Consider the following 21,760-nt stretch of genomic DNA (forward strand, 5'->3'; position numbering starts at 1 on the left):
TCATACTGCCTCAACACTTTCTTTACGGAAGTGGGAAACATGTGCGCTCCGTGTGATGCGAAATAACTTTACTCGGTCAATGTCAGCATCAAAATTCCAGGCATCATGAATGCAGAACATAAAACATAGTTTGTATATAGACTGTTGTTTTTTCCACGCTCCAAACAAGAGCAGCTTGCGAATCGAACGAGCCCGTCAGCAATTTTCAAATTTGAATCTGACACAGACAAACGAGCAAAACGTTTCACTCGAATAGGTGGCGCCATCTGAACATTCAACATAACACGCGAGCTTCCATGCGCGCTCTTCGTTCGGCGGGAGCATAACAGCCCTACACAGGTGTAACGAACGGAGTCTTTAACAGTTGGTGGATCATGAATTATTTGAATGGAACTGACATTTCGCACAAACATCAACTGCCCCGCAAAACGAGATACGAAAGAAGGGCGAGAGAAGCATCGTCAGCCAGCATACACACATACACTCAAGCAAAGTAAAAACAGTGAGCAGTCAGGTCAGGGGGAGTTTATGTTTTGGTGACGCGTGTCGATGAATATTGAATATTATTAAATTTAAAATTCTGATACCCTCATTTCATTTTCGTAATTTTTTTTTTTCATTTTTGCCATTTTCGTCATTTTTGTAATTTTTTGTCATATTTATCATTTTTGTAATTTTTGTCATTCTTGTCATTTTAGGCAAACTTTTAATTTTTGTCATTTGCGTCTTTTTCAATTTTTTTTTTCATTTTTGTCATTATTGTTATTTCTGTGATTTTTTAAGTTTTTGTGTATTCTGTAATTTTTGTAATTTTACTATGAATCACACGTTTTCCAAATCAAAGTTATTTTTTAATAACATTTTCCGTTTCCTGAAGCTTGACCTTCAAAATTTCACAAAATTCAGAATTTGGTAGAAGTTATGACAAATTTTGCCGTTTGTCCTCCTTCGACACAAAAACAACATATTTGACTCACCATGCCACATCTATCCAAAACATAGTATGGGACCATTCAAATATCACGTAACGCTATTAGTGGGAGGGGTATAGCAGTTTGTTACGCTTTGTGGATTTTGCTTAGAAATTTCGAGATGAATGTCTAGATAAAGTTTTGGTTTTATAAGGGGCCTAAGGAGTCTAATAAAACTATCGGTGTTACTTGGGTGTGGTCCGTAGGGGGGAGAGGGGTTGAAAATGCTCGAAAATTGCGTTACGTAATATTTGAACGGACCCTATAAAGTTTGTGGGACCTATTTCAGTGCTATGCAGGGAAAACGGTAGTATTTGGAGGCAGGTGGTATTCTTTGTATGTTTAGCCATTCATCGTGTTAATCGTTATGAAACACCGATTGAATTGCAGCTTTAACAGATAATCAGCCGCCTAAAATACTAAACACCAAATTTTTCATTTTTTTACTCCTTATTAATTTCCGGAAAATACAGACGAGACTTGTGAACGAAAAGTTTTTGGCTGGAAACCTGCCAGATGCCCGCTAACAGTTTGTTTTGCTGTCCAAAACGAAATTTTGAAAATTTCTCCCCGCTAGCGGTCAAAATGTTTAGCACACGATTTGCCCACCGTATTTTGTATATTTTACTAGTGGGCTGTTTTTTACCTTGTAGAAGTTAAGTCAGGCCTATTTGGTGGGGACTCGACCAGACCGAACTGACCCAAACCGAACCTATACAATGAAAATAAGAACATTTTTCCTATTTTCAATGATTTTATTAAAAAATTTCAATGTTGCAGGCAGTGGAAATGGCTAAAATGCGTTGTGCCAAAGTGAACTGAGAGCCACCTTAAAGGGAAAGATGAAAAGCACGTTTTGGTCATGAAAACTGTTTTTGTGCGAAAGAATCTTATGTGTGTTTGTTTTTTCGATTCTAAACAGATCTTAGGCTCGTCAAGTACTAATATCGAAAAATAAAATGGTAAAAACGGTTCCCGTGTCTAAAAACTTCATATTGCGAGTTTTTAGCATTTGCTAAAATCTCGTTCAGCCCCCTGAATCCCTTGAATTTTATTTTTCAATTTACTTAAGGGAATGTTAGTACATAGAAGTTTTTTTTAAATATTTGCCTTTTTGTCATTCTAACCATTTTTGTAATTTTTTTTTTGTCTTTTTGTGACATTTTTCGTAAATTTTGTCTAGACGAAAATTTTTTAATTTTTTTATTTATGTCAATTTTCGTAAATTTCGTTATTTTTATCATTTTTTAAATTTGCATTGTCAATTGTTTCTTACTTATATATGATAACAAGAAGCAACCAAAATTACATTTTTCCTAGGTGGAAAGAACTTAAGAGCTAATTTTAACTAGCTTCGGGCGCCGATTCCAAACATGCAATTTTCTTCTATCAGCTCTAGTTTTCGAATTAACTTTTAAAAATTAATATAAATTCATTTCAAGAATTTGTGCAATTTTTAGCAAAACTATAGAACATTAGAAGGACTTTGAAAATAATGGTTTTAGTTCTAAGATTAGCTTTCTCGAAGACCACGAGTAATTTTGAATTCTGAGAAAAACATATTCATATTTCTCTATTGGGCGAAGCACCGGCGCGTTGGGCAGGTTCATTTCCTGTTGGCTTCGTACCACTCCAACACGTCCTTTGAATAGTGGCACGAAGTGAGATCCGGCCAGAAGATGGTCGAGCCCTCGTGCTGCTTCAATAGTGATAGTAAGCGCTTCTGTAGGCAATCCTTAAGGTAAACCTGCCCGTTTACCATGCCGGTCGTCACGAAGGGTGCGCTCCGCTTTCCGCAAGAGCAGATCGCTTGCCACACCATGTAGTTCTTAGCAAACTTGGATAGTTTCTGTTTGCGAATCTCCTCCGGAACGCTAAATTTGTCCTTTGCGGTGAAGAACAACAGGCCCGGCAGCTGACGAAAGTCCGCTTTGACGTAGGTTTCGTCGTCCATTACCAGGCAATGCGGCTTCGTCAGCATTTCGGTGTACTGTTTCCGGGCTCGCGTCTTCCCCACCGTTTTTGCCTTTCGTCGCGGTTAAGAGCCTCCTGAACATTGACTAATTCAGCTTTCTGGCGACATCCCGGACCGAACTTCTCGGATCACGTCTAAACTGCTTAACTACGCGCTTGTGATCTTTTTCACTGACGAAGCATCGTTCTTCACCTTCCGGTCGATGGTTAGGTTCTCGAAGTACCGTTTTAGTACTCTGCTGACCGTGGATTGGACGATTCCAAGCATCTTACCGATTTCCGATGTGACAACTCCGGATTCTCGAAATAAGTGCGAAGGATTAATTCACGACGCTCTTTTTCGTTCGACGACATTTTTCCAAATTTACGAAAAATTGACAGTGAAGCATGGCCAACGTGATCTATACACTCTTATCTGATTATAAGCGAAAGCTGAAGATATAATTCCTAAAAATTAAATTTCTACAGTGTTTTTTCCGTGATTATTTAACTTAAACTTCATTTACCTCAAAGACTTATTAAAAATATTTGTGAGAAAAAACTCTCAAGATACTCTGTGGAAAATCAATTTTTTACCGACGCACAGTGCACTGCAGTGGTTTAAAACTTTTTGATGCCTTAGATGTCAAAATAGCTTAATGACATGTTCTACAATGTTTCATTATTTTTAATTGCGCATATTTTGTCATTATTTTTTTTCTGATCGATTCACCTAAAAGTGAGACATTTTTTTTTATTTTTTGAATTTGTCATCCAATCAAAATGATGTGTTCAAAAAACTTGTAGACAATACAATTTTAAAAAACTTTGTAAAAGACTTTGAAGCTCTATCTCTCAAAACAACAGATTTATAAACATTTTTCTAAAAACTAACCTCAAAAAACGAAATTTTCGTTTAACTTTTTTCAAAGCGATTTTCGAGTCTTACTTTATATGAGAGAGTTGTAACAATTGTAAAAGTGCACAACTTCATTCAACGTGTCAAATTTCTATCTTGACGTTAAATGGTACTTTTTGTGTGATTACGTTTTAAAATTGCATATTTTCATTGATCCATATCTCTAAAAGTTGCAAACTTATGAAAACAAAATTATATGCATTTGAAAGACACATTCTTGAGCTTTAATGAACATATAATTTCATTTGTATGTATCAGGTTTTACTACCAAAATCATTTATCTGAAAGATGATAGTTTTGAAGTTTTTGTTAAGCCAGCCTGGCAAACTCTTGCTTTTTAGCAAAAGGAAGGATGAAATCTTCTTTTTTTTCTATACTATTCCTACCGTTAACAAGTGAAGACGATAGTTCTTAATTTGTTAAGATTGAAGAGTTGGCCCTGTCTAGAAGCGTTAGTTCCATTAAAGTTAGTTAATCATTTATCATTTATTTATTAAGACCTGTTGGCAATACAGCAAGGCGTTTTTTTCAAGAATCTGAAAAATCTGCAGAAATCAATGGTACTTATACAGTACGATTTGTTTTTTCTGTACTAACTTTTAATATTTAAGGTAAAGATTTGGAAGTCATCCAACGATGCGGTGCTATAGAGTTGTTTTTGACAATTCTCACGCACATTAACTGGCATCCCACTGGCGTGTACGGACGTGAACAGGACAATTAACCTCCAAAAATTTCAGTGCAAATATCGAGCAGTCGGCCGACGAACACGTTCGTTTTATAGGTTAATGTTCCCAAAATAAAAAAGTGATGAAAATATGCAATTTTAAAACGTAATTACACAAAAAGTACCATTTAACGTCAAGATAGAAATTTGACACGTTCAATGAAGTTGTGCACTTTTACAATTGTTACAACTCTCTCATATTAAGTAAGACTCGAAAGTCGCTTTGAAAAAAGTTAAACGAAAATTTCATTTTTTGAGGTTAGTTTTTAGAAAAATGTTTATAAATCTGTTGTTTTGAGAGATAGAGCTTCAAAGTCTTTTACAAAGTTTTTTAAAATTGTATTGTCTACAAGGTTTTTGAACACATCATTTTGATTGGATGACAAATTCAAAAAATAAAAAAAAATATCTCACTTTTAGGTGAAGCGATCAGAAAAATAATAATGACAAAATATGCGCAATTAAAAATAATGAAACATTGTAGAACATGTCATTAAGCTATTTGACATCTAAGGCATCAAAAAGCCCATGATCACGTTTTTCGAGTTTTAAACCACTGTGCGACGGTTCGATAGTCTCAGGTTTCGAGATTTATAATTCAAACCATTCTGCTTACTTCAAGATGAGAAGTCCTAATTCCATTGATATCGCAGAGTTAACAGCAATTTGGTATGTTTGTGAACTTATAGAATCTCTACCTACAAATAAATACCTCATTATCACAGATAGTCTAGGATCTTTGAATGCTATTAACAAATTGATACTTTGTAGAAGGACTAACCAATTGATTTTAAAAATCAAAGAAATAACATCGCATGTCTATTCTATTCCATTTTTATTTATTTAAAGAGGATTTTAACCTTCGTGGTCATTCACCCTCTAAACATCGCATGTCTCTAAGAAGAGCTCTGAAGTTTCCTTTCTGTGGGTTCCTTTTCATTTCGGGATTGCAGTAAACGAGAATGCTGATACCCTAGCTAAACGAGGAACCACTGAGGGAGATAAATTTTATCGGCATTTAGATCCGATCGGCTATTATTCAATTGTGAACTCAATGGCAATAAATTCTTGGCAACAGCAATGGGAAGAAAGCCCATTAGGAAGATTTTGTTACAGTATTATTCCATTTGTAAAGCACAAATAGTGGTTTTCGCAGATCAATTGTAGCAGAATATTTGTTAAGAACATGTTACGTATTATTACTAATCACACTGCTTTGAGGTCACATCTATTCAGATTGAATATTGTAAACTACAACCTTTGCGAGTGTGGTGAGGACTATGAACACATTGATCACGTCGTTTGGAGATGCCCAAAATTTGAAGAAAACCGTGCTATGCTAACCTTGGAACTAAATCAGTGATTATTAATGCCAAAAGAGCCTTCAAATGTATATGTTAAAATAAAAAAATAAAAACTCTTAAACTTCGTTTATTTCCGTTTATTGTAGCTGATGTTAAGCTCTCAGCGTCGGAAAATCGTTTTAGGATCAAGTTCGTGAAGCCAAATGCTGATGGTCGCCGTATAAGATAATTCACGGTATAAAAGTGATTAAGCTGCTCGATATTTCTTCCAAAATTTCCATTTGTAATTGGTATAAGAAAAAGAGAACATATACACAGCAAATTTTTGCCTTTTTTACAAGTCCAGCAATCCAAATTTTTGCTGGAAACCAGCAAACACTCTCCTTCTTGCTGATTTTCCAACACTTTATCTTCATTGCTGAAAAATCAGCAATCGATCTGTCAAACTCGATTTTGTTTTTGATTTTGCTAGTTATTTTTCGTTGCGCGCGAAAAGTGTTTGTTTGTTTCTCGTGTATGCAACGGTGGAGACATCGAATTTCATATCCTTGTATATTCCAGCGATGAAGTTTTTAAACCAAAGGTAAATTTTTTGAAGAGATAAAGTATTCCGCAAAGAAACTAATAATTTTATTTTTATTTCAGATGGAACATGATGTCCAAAACTGGCAGATATCATTTTAATTTGGTTTTAAAAATTTAAATAAATGAAGTTCAAGAAAAATGAACAAAACAATTCCAAATTATAAATATGACTGTCATGAGGGTTTTAAATTGATATTTAAATTAAGAATCTAATTTAAAATCCAAAAGTTTCCGGCTGTTTTTTGAAAAAAAAGCTGATTTCCAGCAATTAAGGTTGCTGGATTTCCAGCAATTGAGTTTGCTGATCGTTTCAGAAATTCAAAATGCTGGAAATTTTGCTGGAAAGTCAGCGGGACAAAAACCAGCAAAATTTTGCTGGTTTCCAGCAAAAACCAAAATTCTGTGTAGGTTTAGCAAAATGATCACTTTTTACCACGCCCTACAGCTGGCAGGCAGCATAGAGAGCATGAGCGAACCCAATCAATGCTCGCTCATCTCTCCTCGCATAGCATAGCATAGATACAAAACAAACCTGATGGGAGTATGGTATGTTTTCCCTTTTTTCGAATTGATTGCTAGAGATGTATCGCATACAACATGTACAAAGAGGTACCGACTCTTCCATTCACACATTGACACAGAGACTTCTTTGAACAGCTTTCGTGAGCGCTGGATTGGATTCACACGGAGCAGTTGGACATTTTTGTTTTGTGCATCTACCTTCATTCTGCGCCCGATAGTTTACAACGCGAGAACGAAACACTCGACGTCCTCCAGTAGAAAACTCGGAAAAATAATAGTGAAGGGGAAAATATTTTCCTCAAATCGAAAAATCGTTCAATCCATTACTGCCCTAAATCGAATCGAGTGGGATTCGCGTTTTCCAGCTTTAGTTTTCGAACGTATCAAAAGCATTTCCGCGATTGTAAATTTGGTTTTTCAAGCGGTTTTCGCGATTGGATTCACGGAGTGTATAGCGCAATTTCGTCGTCGTTGTATGAACGGACATAATTGCGCTGGTGGTGTAATTTTACTGCAGGCAGATAAATTTTCAATGAAAAAATCGATTGAGTTCTAAAAGTGAAAAATCGCTTTTGCCCATCAAAGAAAGTCCTTTCCAGTGTCAAATCGAATGAAGATGTAACCAGAAAAGGTTTCCATCACTCTAGGAAAGTGATTGAGTGATTAAAAATTTGGGAATATTGATAAATCTCCAGTTTCCGATTTTCGGGTATCAGTGTTCATACGTGTGTTTAGTGAAAAAGATATGATCAGTTATCAGATTTAATTTAGTGATTTTGGGGAAAAATTGGGAAACTGCTAGGAGTTGAAGTCGGCGGCAGTACATTGAATCGTTTCATTGGGCATTCATTGGTCGGGAGTTAAAAAAATCAGTCAAAGTGGAACATCATACTATGAAAACTCGTCTGACAACGTTGACATGGCGAGGTTCAGCATCTGTCGATCCCCGATTTTCGGCCTCGATGCTGCCTTGGTCCATAGCGGATATCCGGAATCACGAAAATTATGTAACTGTAAGTTTCCTCTTCCGATCGCCAACAATACCTGTCCTAGGCTATTAGAAGGAGAATGGGGGAGGCCATAACAAACCTCATCGAAATCGAATTATTATGTCGGCAGTTGCGGTATTCCGCGGACTGAGTGAGGGTTTGACTTTGATATGCCTTCTCGAGTTCATTTTTTTCCTTCTTCCTTTTCTCGCTTAGTGTCCTCGGCATATGAAGCTCGCTCTCGCATATAATAAAAATATCGATTTGCCCGATCCACAACACAGAAAAAAAACAAAAACGAAACCCTTATGAGGCTCCAGGCTAAGTGTGGTGGCTCGGTTGTTTGGCTCCTTTTGATCCTTTAGTCGGGCATAAGGCACAACATAACATACATGAAAAAACTCTAGCTACCTACATTGAGAAGCAGAAAAATGCAAGTGAAAATTATAATTCGACCCTTGATGCAAGTCACACACGGAAACGTTCCGGTTTCATGCAATAAACCAGGTAGCGGAGATTTATGGTTTGCACCCGAAATGGGTTGATGGATGCATTCAAGCTATACATTGCCTTTGCATTTCTGCTGGACGTTTGAAGATCTGATTGTTTAGTTTAAAGAAACTCATAATTACACTTCTTTTAAAGTTTACGGAACTTTTGAATGATGAGAGACTTGTGGATGAAGGGAAGAGTTAGTTTTGTTTCTAACTTTATTTTGGAGAGCCTTTGTTTTGAAAACATTTCTGGAAAATTTTGGAGTCTCCAAAATTTTACTTTAAAAAGCATTTGTCGAAATTTCTTCTTCACCTTTGGATACCACAAGATTAATCAAAAATAAATCTATACAAAAAATAATCATTCTAGGAGCCTTATAACTGAATTTCGCTTTGATTTCCTCAATTAATTCAATTAATTCCTGAAATTTTAGGGGAAGTAAGAAAAAATGATCCATTCGACTCAATGAAAAATAATTTGCTCTACAAAAATCGTTTCAGCAGACAATTCTACATAAATCGATCAATTTTGTTTGATTTTTTCAGCGATGTGGATTGCTACAATGGGAATTATACGTAAAATTGGGTAAAATGAGGCTTTTAAAGAGGTTTAATCGAAAAGGTATGTGGTTCATTACTCGGATTTTTCGCATAAGAAAGGATTACCTACTTATTTGAACAAGGATGAATGGATTAAAAATTGGGTAACTTTTATGGCTCGGAAATCCCCACTGTTCGACGTTTTAAAAAATAAAGTTTTGCAATGATGAGGTTGAGAAAATGCATAAAAAAAAGTTATCACTTTTTCTGTTTAAGGCTCCTCACGCATCGTGTTTTCACCTTCAATTCCGCTATAATTTTTCAATTTATTGAGGAAAAAGCATATTCTGACTTGAAAATTTTGAACCAAATGCCAAACTTATGACATTTTTTGAGTAATCGAATGAAGGCTGTTTGAGCCTTCATTCGATTCCTCGGAAAAAGTCACACCAAATAGTACCCATTTGTTCAAAAATTGTCCTGTGCGAACAATCTTTATTTTGAATTAATTGAAAAATGTTGGAAAATTGATGGTAAAAACAGCTTTAACTCCAGTTTGTGATGCGTGCGGGGGCTCAAATAGCTTTCATTCGATACCTCAAAGAAAATTACACAAGATGAGTCTCATTTGAGTCAAAAAATTTCTGTCCGCACTAGCATTTTCTTAGCTTGATTAAAAATGTTGGGAAATTGAAGGTAAAACGGCCATAACTCCATCATTTTATGCGTGCGGTGGTTCAAACAACCTTCACTTGATTCCTCGGAGAAAATCACACAAAATAGGTCTTATTTGATTCCAAATTTTGAAGTTCAAACATCCTTTTTGCGCAATTAATTGAAAAATGTAGGAGAAATGAGGGTTAAAATAGCCATAACTCTATTTGACAATGTGTCGGTCATAACTATATTTTCTGATGCGTGCGGTGACTCAAACAACCTTCATTTGATTTCTTGTAAAATATCACACAAGATAGGTCTATTTTTGTTCAAAATTTTCTAGTCCAAATCTTTGGTTTTCTGGATGGTTTACAAACTATAGGGAAATTCAGGGTTAAAAAGGCACTATATCTCCGTTCGTAAGTTCGTGTGGCAACTGAAACTATGTCCAATCGACTTTCCGGGCATTTTCACTAAAGGAAAGTATATATTCATAGATTTGTTGTTGCGGTGAGTGTTGGTGGTTCAGCAGGTGGTGGCGGCGGGTGATGTCGGTGGGCGGTTGTGGTGGGCGGTGGTGGGCGGTGGGCGGTTGCGGTGGGTGGTGGTGGGCGGTGTGGCGGTGGGTGGCGGAAACGAATGAAATTAAACAAGATTGTAATTTTTTGTTAACAGCAATTTGTTGGAATGTTGCTAGCTCCACTCAGGCGAATGATGGGAAGTGTATGTTACACATTGCTTCCAGTGAGATACAGATCTCTTTTAAGGAAGCGTTTATCGTTTAGGGCTCATAGGTTTGAATATGGTATCATCGGGAACTTTCAAAATCTAGCAGCAGCTAGTTAAAGTACAATTCTAATTTATTTCTGACGTGTTTCTTCAGCATCGTTTTGAATTTGTTCGAGTTGGTTTCATTTCTAATGGTACGGGGAAGTTCATTGTAGATTACCCTACTGTAATAAGGAAATGCTTTCCGTGACATTTCTGTATTTGGTCGACTTACGGAGAGAACGGCTTGGTTGCGAAGGCTGTATTCATGGCTTGGATGTTCATACACAACATTGTGGTGGGCATGTTGATTATTGAGATGCGAGTGGACAATCGAAACAGCTTGAATTTCCCTGAGGGCTTTTATAGGAAACGTCGAGTTTAATGCTTCAGAGTACAAAAGACGGGTTGAAAACATTCTAGGCTTGTTGTAGACGGCTTTAAGGCAGCGATTTTGGGCAGCTTGAAGTTTTTTCAAATTCCTGTCTGCTGATGCACCCCAAATAAATACCTGATATTGTAGTTTCGATTGTACAACTGCTTGGTACATTAGAGACAACTTCAAGGAACAAACTTCTTCATTTTCCATAATAGACCACATGTGGCACTGACTTCCTTATGAAGTTTCTGTATGTGATTGGTCCATTTGAGCTCGTTGTCAATGTTCAATCCAAGGTACGTGTAGTTTTTTTACTTTCTCAATTGGTATCGAATCTATACTCAGTTCTCTATGCAACTGCTGTGTTCTCCGAGATGTAGATACTATCATGTATTTTGATTTAGTTACATTCAATGACAATAGATTCTCATTAAAATATTCGCGTAGTACTATCAAGTCTTGGCGCATGCTTGCAACGATCGAATCAGCATTTTTTCCCGTGTAAATCAAAGATGTGTCATCAGCGAACAATCGTGGCTTTCCAATAAGGTTGAGATTAGGCAAATCATTCACATAAACCAGGAATAGAAGCGGTCCAAGGTTACTGCCCTGTGGTATTCCTACTCTCAATGATTGGTTTATACTCTTAACTCCATTTATTGAAACATATTGGCTCCTATTTGTCAAAAAACTTTTCAGAATTTGAAGTGGTGTTCCTCTTATACCATAGAAAGCGAGTTTTTCCAGCAATATTTCGTGGTCTATGGTATCAAATGCTTTCTTCAGATCGAGAAAAAGTAGTCCCACAAGATTTTTTTGATCCAAAGCTTTGTAGACTTCAAGAAATAATTCACAGGTGGCTGTTGATGTGCTTGATCCTTCGCGAAATCCATACTGGCAGTTATATAAAATACTTTGATTTTGGAAGAATCTTGTAATTCGAGTAGCAAGTAATTGTTCTAGGACTTTACTCAAGGCAGGAAGTACGGAAATCGGCGTTGAATGTTCGGGCATATTCTCAAAATCGAACGGGGTCTGTATTAACAAATCCAACGAAACATTGGACTATGATAACATCCATGATAATGTTTTCATAAAGCTTGGCACATTTTTTATTATGTACAAATTTGTCTGTATCTAAACATTGCAATACCTTGCTACCGTTTCAAGAAGGGGCGTTTTTTTTTATTTGAAGGGATTATTTATAGTATCCCTCCTATTTTTTTCTAATGGGTTGCTCCTTCAACCGTCCAACCTTTAAGTTACGTCGAACTCAATGCAATCTAGAAGCTCAGATTATGAAAATTGCAACGAATTAAATGTTTTCCATGGAAGGGGTAGCAAAGCACACCGGGCCAGCTAGTTTATTAAATAAATTATGTTTAAAAAAAATTAATCTTTGATTCTTATAAACTGGCTCCCCCAAAATAGTCTAAATCAGCTTTAAATTTTTTACACCAAGGAGGAAAGTAAATTTTGTTACCATTTGTTATCAGGTTTAAATTTTTTGAATACTAAAAATCTATAATAGATACCCATAAACTGAATTGAATTGTTTCATGAAGTCAGAGAACATTGATTTAGTTCCACAGTTCTAATTGTTAAATTGATTGTTTATTGTTTATTGTTTATAAAAATTAATTCATCTGACATAGTTGTCTTAATGATTATCTTAATACTACTTTATAAATCACTATCAGTTATGGCGTAGTGGATAGAATTCAAGTCTTTTGTGTCGATTCTCTTGAGATCGATTCTCAGTCATTTTACACAAAGTTATATGCTTCTAGTGTGCAAGAATATGTTTTAACTTTTTTTTAATTTTCTAATAATTTATTTATATTTATTCCATGAATCATTGTATTTCTGTAGTTAAAATATACAAGATAAATTTTTCAATCATTTAAATTGTTCTTCAAATTTCAACAAGTGCTGAATAGTTTTTTTTATAAGGAGTGATACAGTGATTCATGGTTGGATTAGACCAACACATTGGTTAACTTCTTCATAATTTGGAGAGCCAGCGCTTCCAGTTGGCCTAACTCAGATCAGCAATGCAGTTCCAGATCCCTTTGACATCAGAAACCGACGTTTAAGAATGCTTTGGTAAGCCCGTTCATTTTTTTTTTTAATTTTCGAGGGTTTTGTTATTTATGTAAAACTAGCTGACCCGGTAAACTTCGTTTTACCTTTAAATAAATAAATCGTTATAAATGTTTCATTTCATCTTCACGTTCTTAACTGCATCGTATTCGCGAATCGATTTTTATGAAAATCATAACAATTGTACGGCTTGTGTCCCATTTAAAGTTGATTTGGTTAGGTCTAAATAAAAAGTGAGATTCTTGAAATTAATATACAAACCATCTCTGACCCGAAAAACCCTCGGATACAAAATTTCACTTCATTCCGACCGACTGTTTATACGTGATGGTGTTACAAAGGAAACGCCTCCATTTTTATATGTAAGATCATTTTTTGTCTATTATATCAAAAGTTATTTACGGATCAAAAAAATAGACCCATAAATTTAAGGTGGAGATCAAATGATGTTCTTTTTATGTGAAATAGCATGGTTTTTCTTGAATTTATATTTTAAAAAGCTTAGCAAGACGTTGAATTTTTGGTAGTATGACAGTATTTTTTTTTTTAACTAACCATACTTTATTCACCTAGATTACCATAGTTCACAAAATAAAAATCCATGTTACATGACTCTATACAGACTATTTCCAAACTCCTTTACTATTTGATTCCTATTTTTCCATCTCCACTCTATAAAATTTCTTTTGAACTCGAACATACTACTATTAGGGTACTTTGCAATTAGAAAACTTATTGTTCGGATGACCAAGCAAATACCTGCTTTCAGAGGATGTTCATTATTTCTTACAGTTATACTTAACAGATCTTCAGGCTTATGAACATTAAGCTTCAAATTGTTTCTTAGACAATTTATTAACCAATCCCATATTTCTTCCGAGGTGGTACAGTGCTTTATTCTATGTTCATTAGTGTCTTCTACACTACATTCTCCGCATAGGCTGTCTTGCAGACCTCCAATGTTGTATGCTTTTAATTTTGCTTTATTTGGGATGAGATCATTAAAAAGTATAAACATACTTGACCGCTCTGCACTGGAAATCAGTTTTGAATTAACATTGACCCATATTTCCTTCCATTTCATGTCAGGAAATCGTTCCATAGCTGATGGTTTTATGGATTTTTCATTAATGAAGTTCCAGTAAATTTTTTTAGAGGTATCGAGGTGTTGCATTTCTTTGATTCTTCTTGCTTCGACGATCCATTCTCTAGTGTTCCGACAAAATCTTTGGGATTGAGGGTGTTCTAACATAAAGGCTCCATCATCGTTTGTTAACAAGTTTTAATAAACAAAGCCTTTGTTTTCGCTTCTGGATCAATTAAATTTAAACCTCCATCGCAGTACGGTAGATAAAGTTGATCTCGGTTTGCTTTAAATATCATTCCACGCCAGAGATATTTTCCGATCAATGACTTTATTTCGGCGAGATGTCTGTTACTTGGGGGGATGATTTGTGCCAGATACCAAACTTTTGCAAGAATAAATGAGTTCAAAAACCATACTGATTCCAATAGATTTATTCTTCGGCTACCATGTTGATAAAGTCGATGTGTCAAATTTTGGACCAAACGGTTGTATTCAAATTAATCATTTCTGTCCATTTGTGGGTGATTTCCATTCCAAGAATCTTGATTTGGCTTGACTCTTTAATCAGATGAGGACCTCCAAAACACTGATTAAATCTTATATAACAAGACTTATCAGTATTTATTTCGATATTGGCAAAAGCGGTGAAAGAGTTAATGGTTTGAAGGATCAAATCAAATTCTTCGTTGCTTCTCACGAAGATGTTGAGATCATCCGCGTAAGCGATTATCTTCAGAGTTTGATCATAGGTCGTTACACCCTGTATACTGTCGTATATTTTACGGATCAATGGCTCAACATAAACAACAAACAGCAACATGCTTAAGGGGCATCCTTGCCTTACTGAGGATTTGAAAGGAATTTCTTCTGTTAGATGACCATTGAATATGATCCTTGAGGTTGCTTTGCTATACAAATTTTTTAAACACTGTATGATTTTCTCCGGGAATGCCAGTTTCCTTAGAATTGCCCATAAATACTCGTGGTTGACATTATCAAAGGCTTTCTTGTAATCGAGACTAATCAAAAACCCCTTGAATCGTCTAGAGTCTTTAGCTTTAACAAGTAATTTTCGGACGTCTTTCAAATTGCTTACACAGGATTTATCAGGCAAACACGCTGCCTGCCCTGGATCTATAATATCTGGTAAAACCGAAACCATTCTGTTGTACAAAATTTTTGTTAATATTTTGTAGTCTGTATTCAGTTGACTTATAGGTCTATAGTTATCCAGACTCGTGGGATCTTTTGTTTTGGGGATCAGAGATATAATTCCAGCTGTAAATTCTTTGGGAGGAATGATGGTACCCTGTACATAACCATTAAACAAAGCGCTCATCTCAAATTTAATTGAATCAAAATTCTTCAAATAAAATTCATAATTCAAGCCGTCAGGGCCTGGAGATTTTTTCTTCGAAGCTTTTTTTAGTACAACCATTATTTCATCTTCAGTTATTGGTGCCAAGAGGTTGACTTGTTGTTCTTGCGACAATCTATTGGGTAACCCATTCAAAAAATTGACTGATTCCTCTATTTGATCTTGTGGGATGTATGTGGGTTTGAAAGTATTAGAAAAATAATTATAAATGATTCGCTTGAGTGAAGAAACGTCAGATATCACCACTCCATTTTCAACAATGGAAAATTTGGAACTTTTTTGGTATTTGTTGATTATTGCTGACACCTGGAAGATATTGGCTCTTTCATCCGCTTGTAATGAATTATTCAAGTAATTCCGACCAAGGTAATTTAATCTGTTCTGTTCTAATTCCAAAAGTCGTGATTTAACTATGCTGACTTCATCCGATACATCCCTCCCTGATTGCTGAAGAGCGGCTAGAGAATCTAGCTCACCGTATAAAGCACTTTTTTGACATCTGCAAATTTGATTATAAATCCAAGACTCATTTTTGTAAAAACTTCTGCATTTCGTTTTGAGAGCATAATTCCACCAAGAATTGAGATAAACTCCATAAATATTGCGTTCTTTTAAGCTTCCAAGTTCCAAATTGAAACGATGAGCAGTGTCCTCTCTTTCTATAAGTTCGGAATTTATCCTCCAAAATCCTCTACCTCGATTGGCAAAAATATAGTTATCAACTCTAATTTTTACAGTCAGTGCATAATGATCTGAGAATGGCACGCAAATAGTTTTCAGGTCAATAATATTTTCCAGGAATAAATTTGGAGCATATATTCTATCGATACGTGAAGCACTATTTCCTCGAAAGAATGTAAATTGGTTTTTATTTAATGCCAAGAAAATGTCTTTAAGGTTGAAAAGATCAACAAATTGCCGCAGCCCAGTGGAAAAGTTTTTTTGATTACTATTACAATCATTAGGATTCAATATGCAATTGAAATCGCCTCCTACTATTGAATAAAAAGTACCCATCTTATCCATATGTGGTGCAATTTTATCTCTAAATAGTTCATCTCTAGATCTCTTATGGTTTGACCCTGATGGAGCATAAATATTTACAAAATTTATGTTATTTATAACAACGGAAGTGACTCTGCCATCTACATCAAAAAGTTGTCCGTGATAGTCCAGTGAATTCCTAATGAGAATACCTGTTCCCCTCTTACAAGCTCCAATATTAACAACAGACTTGAATCCCGATACAAATTGCAAATTTTCATACGTTAGTTCTTGTAAAAATACTATGTCAACATCATGGTTCACTATAAAATCTTTTAGGGACTGCTTATTTATATCACTACAAGAACTGTTCAAGTTGATGGTAGCGAATGATAATGTAAAATTCATCATCACTTAATAACTAAGGCAAATAATAAAACAACTCACGTCTCACTCGAGACAAGCTTATTTTTCATTGTTTTGGTACATAGCTTGAGAACGCGTTCTCTGCATCACCAGAAGATCGGCTGCCTCCGGGACCTTGTAGGTAGTTTCGTCGCTCTCGCTAACTCTCCGCTGCTTTGACTTCGACCGTTGTCGTCGTAGTTCTCCTCTCTCTTTTCTCTGATCGACATTTTCTGGAGCATTTGAAGCGTCGAAATCTGCGTCTCCTTCGGAAGAATTTGATGAGGCTGTTTTCCTCACTGCTGATCGTTTGATACCTCTCCCACGAACCACCTCCCATTCGGGCGCCTCCCGCTCACCCACAGCTACTTGGACTTTAGAAGATGAAGAACTTTCCTCGTGGTGAGTTTCCATTTCTGTCGGTGTATCGTCTACAACAACACTTTCAGCTGGACTAGGTTTCGGATTAAGCTTTACCAAATTAAGCTTCACTTCGTTTTTCGATGGAGCACTAAGAACCTGGCTGTACAATGCTGGTGTACCAGAATTCCGATTACCATCTACCGCAGCCTCTCTGCTACCTTCTGGTAATTGCTGTAAACGGCTATTAATAGAATTTCGATTTGGACAACTGCTTTTTACATGTCCCGTGGCGCCACACGAGAAGCACTTGTTTAATAAACCGTCATAATAGACACGAGCTTGGAAGTGCAACACGTGGATAGTGGATGACAGTTCCTTTGTCAGCTCCATGTGCACTCCGCGGACTCCATTCTAAATCGGGAATCCAGTATCAGCACCGTACCGTTCACGCACCATACGGTGGATCTTCCCATATTTCGAGATAACTTGAGCGATTTCAGCATCTTGGACATCCGGAGGGAGCCCAAACAAACGGATGTATTTAACAGTACTATTGGCAATAGATACTGTAACCGTAATGGTTTGCCCACTTTCATATTCGAATATAGCACTCTCGCCGACCTTGGAAAAAGCAGAGTCCATTGTTGCTTCCGAATCAAACATGGTGTACACGCTACATTCTCGTACTTCCTTGTACATGGCCTTTAATGAATCGGCCACAAAACCCACTTTCCTGAAGAATTTAAAAATTTCCAAATCCATAGGCATGGGTCGGTCCGAACCGAAATGGAAACGTAACGAATTTGTTCTGAAGTTGCGACACGGGGTTTCATTGCTAGCACTCATTTTCTTCTTTATCAGGTCCAAATTTTTAAGGTTAAAAAATCACCACAGTGAAATGCTTCGGAACTTAAACAAAAGGCAATTGTTTGACTCAAAGCTAACACCTCACTAGAAAAAAACACGTCTTCTCTCGATGGTGTATCGAAGTGAACTGATTCAGAATGCGAATAAATTTCTGAGAAAAATGTATCGGAAATCATTTGAAAACCGAACAAATATGGTAACAATGTAGGGTTTTTGCAGTTAAAAAATGTTCATCAAATAATAATGTCAATAACAGGATTGAAAACACTAGATCGCAATGGTCAAACGTGTTTTCTAATCTTATCCTCGCACCCACTCTCCAAACCAAAATTGTTTGCTAGGATGCAGAGGTGACCTCGGTCCTAAACTACGCATTTATTTTTTTCATCCCATTCTTTTTCTTCCAATCTATCCATTGACTACAAGGACGTGCCCGGCGCCGTTATTGACGTTCAAGGAAGTGCAGTGTGAATGAGTTGCTAGTTCCAAGCACCATTCATTTGACTTCTGAACAAAATTGATGGCATCGGTCAATCACGGAGTAGCAACCATTGGCGATCATGATTTTCGAAATGCATTTCTTAAAAAAAAAATGAGAGACAGACAATAACATCATTAATTGAATATTAAAAAAAACATAAATTTGTTCAGTAAAAAAATCATTTTGTTATAATTGATAATGTAGCATTTCGGCTTCAATGATTCAGGTGGATGTGAGTAGTCAATCAAGCTAAGCTAAGCTAAGCTAAAATATACAGCATAAATCTGAATAAGTCGCCGCCGATTGCGGTATAAACATAAGTCACTAATTTCTGAATGACTGGAGGTTAGTAAATTGTCAGTTTTTGTTTCATTTTTTTTTGGTTCAACACCTTTTAATGATTGATTTTACTTAAAACTGATTAGGTAATATTAGAACTTTCAAACATCATATCCCAAGAACTAGAGTTGATAGAGAAAAACTGACGGAAACTTGAATTTGTTACACCATTTTTTTTCGATAATGGTCATTTTAACATCTTTGTGTCATTCGCGAATTTTATCAACAATGCAGTTGGCGGACAGTTATTTAAAAACTAATCCGGTACAACTGTATTCGATGTTTACTCTTGGTTTACTGTGTTTACTTTACTTTACTGACTGACTAACTGAGGTACCTATATATCACAAGCCCGGCACCGATTAATATTCTTAATTCGATTTTTTTTTAATTTTTGGTTTTTTTTTATAATTTTGTTATTTCGATTCATGAATCTGTATTCCTCATCCCTATTCTGAATCTGAATTTTGAATTCTCAATCTTAATGGAACTGAGTTTTGAATTAGAATTCTGAACCAGACAAATCTGTAATTTTACAGAATATAAAGCAAATTTTCATCACAGAATCTGTGTCACACACAGAACACAGAATTTTGAAATATTCACAGATTTCACAGAATTTTTGAATTTTTCATATCAATGAATCATAAAAAACCCAATTTATCATGAATTTTCAATGAAATTAACAAAATCACAGAAAACTATCACAGATTTTTTAGGTAAAATCACAGAAAGTCAGATTTTTTTTTCCAAAAACACAGAATTTTATTCGGCAACCTTGTTCTGAACTAGATTTTTTTTCTCTATTTTGGCACATAAAGCCGGATCTAAATCAGTATTTAAGTCTTCAATCTGAATTATGAATTGGAAAAAAAATTCACAATTAGTTTTATTCAAAGATATTATTATATAGAAGTTTTATTTTGAAAGTAGTAATTGAATTGTAAATATGAATTCTGAACATTGAATCTAAATTGATTAAATTCTCCATCTTGATTCTATATCTTGAAAATTGATTAAAATTCTAAATCTGAATTCTTTATTTAAATGTGAAATCTATTGAAATTTAAGTTTGAAATTCTGAATTTGATTTCTGAATCTTGAATACGCATTCTGAACCTGTATATCCAATTATGTATATAAATTACGAATCTAAATTCTGAATCTGAGTTTAAATAAGGGGGCGTCCATAAATAACGAACATAACGCTCTTCGGGGACGGGATAGGGAGTAAGCTAAAGGAGTATGGTAAAGCAGTAAGCGTAACGATCAATTAAATAAAATTTCTGCAAGTTTTGTCGCCATGATAATTTTTACCAGATCCACGAAGATGAGCATTCCAAATTCAGCTTAACATCTGTAAGCTACAACAAGATTTAACCTGGTTTGTATCCGTAGTAGTTGAAAGATTCTAGAAAAGTCTTCCTTACAATCTGAACTGCATTTTCGTGAAACAATCGTTGAACCGAATTCAACGAAGGGAGGTAAAATGAAAAATTATTTGGAAAAATCTTGCTAGACCATCAGTAGACAAACATAGGTCACTTCGTAACGAGATGATCAATAAGTATACATAGGAAGTTATCATTGTTGACTATTAAAAATCAATCTGGACAGATGTGGACTACGATAGTGAAGATTCGGAATTTTCTTTTCATGTATAGATCGATATCAGACAACTGTTTAGTAGATATGTCAAATTTACAATGAAGAACGCTAGAAAATATTATGTTCAAACTTTTTCCGAACTATCGAAAATTAAAAATCAAAAAATGGATTTGAAGGGGTTGGGTATTTTCAGCGTCGTGTAATTTTTATAGAACGTGCCTCGCAGCTTTACGAATTGTGACGTATGGGGAGGAGGAGATAAAAAAAGTGCAATTTTTGCGTTACATAATATATGGATGCCACCTAAGAAATGTAAACCAGATTTTGTTTCACATAAATATTGATAAAGTATTCTTTTTCTGAAAAGCAGTAAACAATCAAATTAAGATTTATGATAAGATTCTATTGAATTAGTAGTTTGTGTTCAAATACATTCAAATGTATAAGAATAAAAAAATCTTACTGCTGCTTTTTGTTAAAATTTCGTGATTTATATAGGAATTTGAACATTGCATCTTAAAGTGAACTTCTAAAACTGACTGCACACAATCCGACGTAAGAGCAAGAGTAACTGATGCTGATTTTCTGTTACTAATTGAGCTGTTTCCTCTCTTACTAACAGGCGACGAAAACATAATAAAATCAAATTTTATCGTACTCAGTCGTGCATTTTATATCCTGCTAACATTGACATTTCCAAGCGATTTGAAATGAATGACTTCGCTTTTCCCGCTTCCATTTCAGCTTTCCGTTGGGATTGAAAATGGCTTCATTGAGGCTTACAACACGGATTTCGAGCTTCAGTTTGTGCACCAGCTGAAATACATCCTCGGTTATTGCAGGTATGGAACGAAAAAATATGAAAAGTTATGATTGCACACTTCTGCAAACTTTCGTTGCTGGTTATCAATATCAGGAAACTTATTTTCTCCCTATCTCCATCTTCCATCTTCATTTCCAGAGTAATCGTCAAACAGGAAAAAGGGAAGAAAAATTCCGACTTCCTGATTCCCAAATCGAGCAGCACTCGAGTGCTTCCGATTACCATCGGTAGTGATAACGTAGCGGAAATCTTCGGTCCCGAGTATGGTTTGATTTATTTGCTGAAAACACCGCAGGATCCACTGTTGCACATTCATCTGTACGAGTGTGAAAAATACGAACAGGTAAGCGATTGTCTTTGTCTTAACATTTATCTTTTACGTTGGAGCATTTGAAAAAATTATTCACTTTATCTATAAAATTCCCTTCAAATTAATGTATATCAATAATTATCGATATTGTTTGAATATTGACTTAAATTAAAAAAAATATCAGTTAATTTTATTGATCACACA

At 35.5% G+C, this 21,760-nt stretch overlaps 1 protein-coding gene across 2 annotated transcripts in view; it reads left to right on the forward strand.

Moving 5' to 3' along the window:
- The first annotated feature begins 7,165 nt into the window (after positions 1-7,165).
- LOC129750959 (TBC1 domain family member 4) overlaps positions 7,166-21,760 on the forward strand; it is a 74,398-nt gene continuing 59,803 nt past the window's right edge. For both annotated transcript variants that reach the window (XM_055746178.1, XM_055746179.1), the window contains exons 1-3: positions 7,166-7,994; positions 21,168-21,265; positions 21,385-21,589. In XM_055746178.1, the coding sequence (XP_055602153.1) occupies positions 7,875-7,994; positions 21,168-21,265; positions 21,385-21,589 (423 nt within the window). In that variant the 5' untranslated portion in view covers positions 7,166-7,874. The remainder of the gene's footprint in view (positions 7,995-21,167; positions 21,266-21,384; positions 21,590-21,760) is intronic.

Source organism: Uranotaenia lowii, chromosome 3 (genome assembly GCF_029784155.1).
Source record: "Uranotaenia lowii strain MFRU-FL chromosome 3, ASM2978415v1, whole genome shotgun sequence".
NCBI lineage: Eukaryota > Metazoa > Arthropoda > Insecta > Diptera > Culicidae > Uranotaenia > Uranotaenia lowii.